Here is a 7,966-nt window from a genome sequence, read left to right as displayed (position 1 = left end):
AGTCTCCAGACATGGACTCTCTACTTGGCTACTCCGTTCATTCGGTGGCTCGGAGGTTCCGGACTGGCAAGCCTTCAACTGGTTCTTCTGCGCTCGGGATTGCGATAATGCCCTGTTGAACGAAAAGTTGATTTACCAACCACAGCGGGAGTGCGATAAGCAGATCTGTGCTGTCTGGGAGTGGGACGGGAATGCTGACATTGTTGGTGTTGGGGTATGTACGCTCGCCCTCACTGTGAGTCGAAGAGCTCTGACTGGGTAATCTCGCCAGATGATGGTAGTATACGCCATGGGAGCTATACTTTCAACGATGTATCTCATCACCTTCATCCACGGTATGCTGAGGGACAACAACTATCAAAGTTTCAAAGCTCCCCAGCTCCCTCCTCAAAATGGCATCCTGGACGCGATCCGGAACATGTTCTACCACAGCTTCGGGGCCTTTCATTCCGGACTTGGTCTTTTGACGGCTTCGGTGTTGGTGGCTACACTCATCATAGCCGGACAGAAAGAGAGCGTCTACGACATTGAGACGTCGTTCCTCTGTTCGGCGACCCTGACCGCCATGTTCTTCCTCACACTGCCAGCCTACCTGGACATCGAGCAACGATACGGCTCAGGGGTCTTCTTCGGCTTCGTAAACTGGTTACTTTTCGTCATCTCCATGTCAATGAAGCCAACGGCTGCGCAGGAAGCCAAGACGGTCAAGGACGATGAGCCCTTCTCCTTTGAGGCCTTCTGTTGGGACAAGCAGGTATCTGACGAGGCCGCGACGGTGACGATCATAGCCCTCTCCATGGTTCCTTTGTGCGTGTTTCTGTTGGCTGGTCTGAATGCGGCCATTGCCCGCTGGACGAAGAGGCCGAAAGAGAGCGTTCCTGTTCTGGGTTGGCTGTTCTTCAGGATTCCGTGGAGGCTGGCGTATGCTCTATACTTTTTCGTCTTCATGTGGGCCTCCCTGGGCAGCTTGTTCAAGCTCAAGTCTGAGATATCCAAGCTCAACGATGGAGGGGAGGCCAAGTCAGAGGAAAGATGGGGGTTCGGACAGATCCTAGCCTTGGCGACGTGGCTACCCGTGTTCGAAGAGGCCATCATGGTCACGTACAGTGAGTCGCGTCCTCGGTCGACCGTTGCCCTGGAAGGTTTGCTTGTTCTTGAACCCTGTGTAGCTAACCGTGCGCCACGCCACAGAAAATGCACGGTACGCCAACCAGCGAAGGATGAATGGGCATTTCGTTGGCGTTGAGAAGCCGGTCGAGGAGGAGAGCGTTTCCCTCGTGGAGCAAACACCCCAAAGCTATCTCAAAATAGAAACACCAAACGAAGTAGCCTAGCGAGAGGACAAATGGTGGTCTGAGAGGCTGATCATGATCAGGCATGTAATGCCAAACTGACGGTGGGAAAGGACTTAACAGCTGCGTTACGTGTTCGCTTAAGTTCTGCACGTTAAGAAGCATGTTGCAAAGTGATGCGTCCGGCAATGCTATCAATCCGACACTTGTAGTGTACAAGTTGCACCTGGTGAGCCACACACATTCGGATCATAAGAATGACGTTTTCAGGGACAATTGAACGTGTGACCGACTTGTTGGTGAGCTTGGGGCCGGAGATTAAGTTAGCTCGTAACAGTTGGTGGTAGCTGAGTCAATGATCGAAGACGCAATCAAAGGGCTGTGTGAAACAACGTTGTTGAAATAATGCCGAATCCATCCAACTAACGACGAAGGGGCCTGTTGAGGTGATCGGCCCTGAGCATTGTCAGTGCTTCATGTTGTGATTTCTGGGCTTTCTGGATGGATCCGATACAATTGCTGTTGGCGTCTATGTTGTGTTCGTGGTGTTTATTTGTAACCTGCTTGCCTCCTATTCTCCCCTGCTCGCAATCTTCTCTGCCAGATTCCGAGCTGTAACTGAAAACGACGAAATTTGAAAGATGGGGTTCAACAAGAATGTTGTGGACTCGAAAGCTTGGCGACAGTCAAACACCACCCAGCTAGCATTTGGCATGGCGATACGTACAGATCACTTTTTGTTCGCTGAGGAATATCGACCGCTGAATCATGGCTCATTTGGGGCCTTTCCAAAGGCGGTACACCAGTATCGGCAGCAACTCCAATCGAAATGTGAGGCACGACCTGAAACCTTCATCCGATACACCTATCTCAAACTCCTACAAGAAAGTCGGACGGCAATCGCACCGCCTCTCGGTGTGGATCCCGGGGAGCTTGTCTTTATCCCCAACGCAACAACGGGCGTTAACACTTTCCTTCGGAACTTGACGTTTAATGAGGACGATGTGATTCTGCATTTCGGTACTAGATACGGCGCTTGTGAGAAAACAATTCAGTCTCTCTTAGAAGTTTTCCCCGTTGCAGGGTACTCGATTGAGATAGCATATCCGATAGAAGATGAAGAGATCATCAAGCGTTTCCGCAACGCTGTCTCGGCAATTCAAGCTCAGGGCAAGCAAGCTAAGATCGCCATCTTTGATACTGTTCTGACGTTCCCCGGGGCTCGGTTCCCATGGGAGGCATTAGTGGAGGTATGCAGAGAACTCGGTGTCCTAAGCTTCATCGACGGCGCTCACGGGGTCGGCCACATCGATCTGGCCCATCTCAGCAGCGTCGGACCAGATTTCATGGTCAGCAACTGCTACAAGTGAGTCTTGTGCCTCATTTGATCGCAGATTTGGCAACTCTGACTCCCGCTACAGATGGCTGATGGTTTCGAGAGTCTGTGCGATTCTCTACGTGCCCTTTCGGAACCAAGGGTTGATTACAACCAGTACGCCGACGTCTTGGGGATGCGAGACAAAAGAGGAGAGAGCGAAGCTGAACCCGCAGGAGTACTTCTCTCGTCTGTTCAGCAAGGTCTCAACGACAGACAACACACCCTATTGCTGTGTCCCATTGGCACTCAAGTTTAGGGCTCGTGTTTGCGGTGGCGAAGCCAACATCCGCAAGTACTGTGAGGACCTGGCAAATCAGGGCGGCGAGAGAATGGCTCAATTACTGGGCACGACGTGCCTTGGAGATCCATCAAGCTCATTCCGACGCTGTGGTTTCCTCAACGTTAGGCTGCCCCTGACACTAACGGATCTCGCGATCGATACAGATGGCGGCTCAGAAGTCGCCAAGTGAATGCAAGAGCGCGCTCCGGCCGAGTATGAGACTTGTATTCCGATCAAGTTTTATGCTGGGGAATTCTGGTGCAGAGTCAGTGGCCAGATCTACTTGACGATGGATGACTTTGAGTGGGCTGCGAAGACGCTGCAGCAGCTCTGCGAGCGTGCGATCGCCGGTGAGTGGAGATAGCTCTGGATCCAAAGTCGCATTCCGGATATTCTGTGTACCGAGAAAATGATGTCAAAGAAGCATGTTTCGCCTATCAAAGTAAGACTTAAAATGATAAACGATGAAAGAGAGGATGCCGGGTAAAGCACACGAGGTTGACTGTCCCACGGCATTCAGGGGCTGGGCTATGCCTGCCCCTGATGAAGCTGGGTGAAGATGACTAACATGCACGGTCCACTTTCGAGGACGTGACGTGAGGGAACCCAAGTTTTTTTTGGCCATCAGCGACAGAAGCTGTGATGCAGGGTGCTGATGCTGATTCCGAATCTGCCCTGCACATCGCCATTTCCCTCTAAACCGCCAGGCTGTCCCCTCCAACCGCTGCCATGCTCAAATTGCATAGCGCGGCTCTTCGGAGGATCAGAACGCCCTACGTTTGCTCTGCCTGTCGTTTCCATTCCCAGGATCAGCGACTGCAATGGCAGACGAGCGCCCAGCGACCTGGCGTCGCGCATCGCCAGTACGGCAGCAGTAGCTCTCCGTCTGACCACGACAAGACCAGCTCGATCCCTGTCGCGCCGAACGATGCCCCCAGATCCGACAGCAAACCCTCGCAGCCGAAAGGAAGAGCGGCGCGAAACAAACGAGCTTCAGGCAAGGCACAGGCCAAGGCATCATCAGCAAATGCAACCAACAAATCCAAATCTACGAGACCCAAGTACACGCCCAAGGCCAAGAATGCTGAAGCGGTCGCGACGGAGGGCACAAGCCCTGAGATCATCCAGCAGGTCTTCTCCTCTCTTCAGGGACTTGAACAGAGCTACCGCACCATCAGCCGCCGCCTCAAGCAGTTTGAGCAGCAGCCCAACGAGGGGTCCGCCCCGGGCGCCAACCCAGCCGATGCCTCCCAGCCAGCCACTGTTGACGGAAACAAAAGCATGAACCAGTCGGTCCACAAGTCGGCTCAGAAGCTAGGATCTAAGCTGCGTGTCCTCAGTGGAACACTTGAGGTCCTGCGGAACGTCCTTGGGTCCCAGCAAATATCCATTGGCGAGCTGAGCAAGGAGGCGCGCAAGCAGAATAAACCGACAAAGGACGCAAACAAAGCCAAGCCTGCAAACGCAGCGGAGACAAGAACCGATGCCGATGTGTCGCGTGCCTCTGACAGCTTGTCCGCCAAGAGCTTCATCAAGAAGATCCCGACGGGTGCCGCTGCCGTCACCGCCACCGTAGCCGCTACAGTTCCGATCCCTACCCCGGAAGCCCCGAGCTCTCCATCACCTCCGCTTCGAAAAGATCTGGGCCCTTTGGACAGCCTGCCTGCGCACGATAAATACCTTGCCCGCGTTCCGGCGGTCGACCCATCAACTGATTCCCAATCTCCTGAGGCCAAGACGGCGAGAAAGCCCAAGAAGCCGAACGTCATCGCGAAGAAATCTCCACCGAATGTCAAAGTCGCCAAAGCCAGCAAGCTGGAGCTCACCCCGGTGGACCGGCCTGGTGGACCCGAAGTTCCCAAGCTTGCCTACGGCCTCGACCGCGTGTTGTTCAACCCTGGCGTATACCACCTACAGGACCCTCGCTCGCGCGTTTACAATTTTGACCCCTATCTGTCTAAAATCATGCCCACTACCGAATTCGACTTTGGCGCGTTGAAGAAGTATGTCACATCGTCAAAAGATACCACGCTGAACGACCTGGCGGCCAAGCTTGGCAAGAAGTACAGTGGTTCGACGTCGAGCATGACCTCCATGCTCTCTCACTTTCACTTCCTGCTGTCCGCATGGCGTCCCATCAACCCCGAAAACCTAAGCCAGGGATTTGAGCCAGACTTCAGCAGCTACACTTTGATATCACGCGCGCCTGCGGCCATTTTCCTGACACTGAACAATGGCGTCTATTCCATCGATGCGGATAAGGAGTATGACACGGCCAACGTCCTCAGCATGCTAGGCAAGTCCATGGAAAAACTGTTGACGCTACCGAAGGAGGAGTTTGAGCGATACCGCCATAAATATTCGGACTCGATCACTGAAGAGGAGAGGAACGCGGAGGAGGCATTCCATTTCTCAACGCTAGGGGATTTCCTCATGCGATCGCAGCTTGATGCCTACGACAAGAGACTCCCTGGTACAGGCATGTTTGATCTCAAGACGAGGGCTGTTGTGTCGATTCGCATGGATGCTGCGCAGTTCAAAAAGGGTCAAGGCTACGAGATTCGCCGAAGGTTCGGACAGTGGGAGTCGTTTGAGCGCGAGTATTACGACATGATCAGAGCTGCTTTCTTGAAGTACTCCCTCCAGGTCCGCATGGGCCGCATGGACGGCATCTTTGTTGCCTTCCACAACACGCAGCGCATCTTTGGCTTCCAGTACATTCCTCTGGAAGAGATGGATACCGCTCTTCACGGAACGGACGACAGGAGCCTGGGTGACCAGGAGTTCAAGCTCAGTCTGCACCTTCTGAATGAGGTCCTCGACCGTGCGACCAAGAAGTTCCCTGGACGGACGCTTCGTCTGCATGTCGAGACTCGACCGGGAGACCCACCCTTTACTTACATCTTCGCTCGACCTGTCACCGACGAAGAGGTGGCGCAAGTGCAAAACTCTAACCAAGCAGCTGTTGCTGAGTTTGAGAGAAAGCTCATGGGCATCGAGCAGGAGGAGAACGAGGCCGAAGCCACCGAGCTGGACATTGAACCGCAGCCGGCGCAAGAGGAAGAAATGACCGACACGCCTGAGGAGACGAGGCAGCAAACCCTTGAATTCTGGGAAGAGATGCAGGACAAGGTCGAAGAGGCTGTGGAGAATGATGCTCTTGGCGTCAACCACGTTCGCGAGGCCATCCAGTCGGCTCTTGAGCAGAGCGGTCTGCTCAAGGCTCGGTCTGCCGAGGAGGCGCAGAGCTACGTCGAGTCGCTGCTCGACGCCCTGACTGGCAGTCAGGCCTCAGACGCATCAAAGGCGGCAGAGGACGAGTTTCCCGTTATCTCAAGTGAGCTTACTTCTCCTGATACCGTGATTGAGGTCTCCGCTGGCGAAGACTCGGTCACTGAGGGCGGTCAAGCAAGGTTAGAGTTCGCCGAGGAGCCACGGCCGTCCGTAGAGGAGGCGGACTCAGCGTCTTCAGCGCTCGAATCATCCACTCGCTCTTCCGACCTCAGTTTGAAGGAGCTCATTCTCCGCGTGGCGGAGCGCATTGACAACAGGCCCGAGACGGAAGAGACCACCCTGACACCAGAACAGGCGGCCTCGGAAATCTCCAAGCTCGGAGAGTTTGAGCGGCTACTGGTTAAGCTGGTTGAGACCAAGCACGAGAGGTCGTCCAGTGAGACGACGGAGGATGTCGCGCCGGCTCTTTCTCCCGAATCCAACGAGACCCCTGCCGAAGCTGCCAACGAAGGCTCCGCCGCCGACAAGACTGTGCCTGCTACGGAGGAGCATCCGAAAGAGGAGCCTCTAGAAGACATCGTCGGCGACGAGATCCTCGGCATGCACCTGACGGTTCGCAACAAGGTGGACAACAAATACGTCACGCGTCCCGAGCGACCCAAGGACCGCAGCTCTCGCCCCCTGCGGTGGACCCTCGAGTACTCTATCGAGGAGATTCCCGCGCAGTCGGCCAAGCGCATCTACCAGTCCATACAGACGCGGCGGAAGAAGGCCCTCAAGTCGGACAGCGATGACCGCAGCAATCAGTGGCGGCAGATGTGGCAGGGCAAGCTGCAGGACATGTCGCAACGCGGTCGCCGATTCCGACAGAAGGAGGACGCGCACGGCCGGAAGAATCCCGTGCACCTGTTCGAGAGGGAAGAGCCCCTTACGTGGCAGGAGGCGTTTGGACACGAGGACAACTGGCTGGAAAATCAGAAGAAGAGCGATGGCAAGGAGGAGGACGACTGAGGAGGAGATGGATACCCACGAAAAGGGAATGTAAAAGCAAAGGCCTGTTGTACGAAAGGGGGGGTTTCCACTGTATCATGTACGATGTATTATACTGTCACCACTACCACCACCATCAAAAGCCTCTGGCGCGAGGTCTGAACAATACACCTTTCTAATTTCTTCACATTTGAAGGATCCGACACTGTATGCATGAATAAATTCCTTTCACGTGACCCGCGTTTGACAAGCTGAATTTTACACTGTGATTTACAAACCTGACCAAGCGGCTTGCCACTCGAATACCTCGGCCTAGGCGATCTGCCCCCAAGCTATTCTCATGCCAAGTCGCAGGTGTAAGACTGTCACGGCCCGATGGCTGCTCCTTTTCAGCCCCACGTGCGCCAAACTCCAATCATGGGTATCTACTCTCTGTTAGAGGCGGCTCAGTCCCCGACAAGAGGCGCGGACAGACAGACCATTGTGTCCAACTCCTGGCAAGCGCTGCGACCATGGGCCCCCTTCCTCATCAAAGGGAGCCACCTGGTTCGATGGCCCATGGCATCATTCGCCCTTGGCACATGGAGCGCCGCATTACCTGTTACTTTTTTGGGCGGAGGGGGTTCCTTTGCGTTTTTGTTTCTCACAACCTGCCGTTCGTCGGCTCACCTACGGGGAAAGCCAGGCGGCTGCACCCCGGTGCGGCTGGACCCCGGCGCGCAGGAGGCGTGCCGCTCGTGCGGGAAGCCGTGCGGCGGCGCACGTTTGCAAAGCCAGGCGGGGGCGGGGGTC

General features: G+C 55.0%; 4 protein-coding genes across 4 annotated transcripts in view; 3 read left to right on the top strand and 1 right to left on the bottom strand.

The window, feature by feature from the left end:
- Nucleotides 1–565: 565 nt before the first annotated feature.
- Nucleotides 566–1,334, top strand: VDBG_00172 (predicted protein; the record flags this gene model as incomplete). Its single annotated transcript, XM_003008445.1, has 2 exons — nt 566–1,106; nt 1,192–1,334. 2 exons carry the CDS (start codon nt 566–568, stop codon nt 1,332–1,334), a joined length of 684 nt encoding a protein of 227 aa, XP_003008491.1.
- A 599-nt stretch (nt 1,335–1,933) lies between these two features.
- Nucleotides 1,934–3,140, top strand: VDBG_00171 (conserved hypothetical protein; the record flags this gene model as incomplete). Its single annotated transcript, XM_003008444.1, has 3 exons — nt 1,934–2,658; nt 2,714–2,967; nt 3,115–3,140. The coding sequence occupies 3 exons, from the start codon at nt 1,934–1,936 to the stop codon at nt 3,138–3,140; spliced, it is 1,005 nt and encodes a 334-aa protein (XP_003008490.1).
- A 539-nt stretch (nt 3,141–3,679) lies between these two features.
- VDBG_00170 (mitochondrial membrane protein Pet127) lies at nt 3,680–7,195 on the top strand (the record flags this gene model as incomplete). The annotated part of the gene is made up of 1 exon (XM_003008443.1): nt 3,680–7,195. One exon carries the CDS (start codon nt 3,680–3,682, stop codon nt 7,193–7,195), a length of 3,516 nt encoding a protein of 1,171 aa, XP_003008489.1.
- Nucleotides 7,196–7,620: 425 nt separating this feature from the next.
- The window catches only part of VDBG_00169 (splicing factor 3B subunit 4), a gene marked incomplete at both ends in the record, with an annotated part of 1,784 nt that continues 1,438 nt past the window's right edge, over nt 7,621–7,966 (bottom strand). Inside the window, one exon of the mRNA XM_003008442.1 lies at nt 7,621–7,772. Within this exon, the coding sequence (XP_003008488.1) occupies nt 7,621–7,772 (152 nt within the window). The remainder of the gene's footprint in view (nt 7,773–7,966) is intronic.

This window comes from Verticillium alfalfae, genomic scaffold (genome assembly GCF_000150825.1).
Source record: "Verticillium alfalfae VaMs.102 supercont1.1 genomic scaffold, whole genome shotgun sequence".
Lineage (NCBI taxonomy): Eukaryota > Fungi > Ascomycota > Sordariomycetes > Glomerellales > Plectosphaerellaceae > Verticillium > Verticillium alfalfae.
This window is presented reverse-complemented; position numbering and strand designations above follow the sequence as displayed.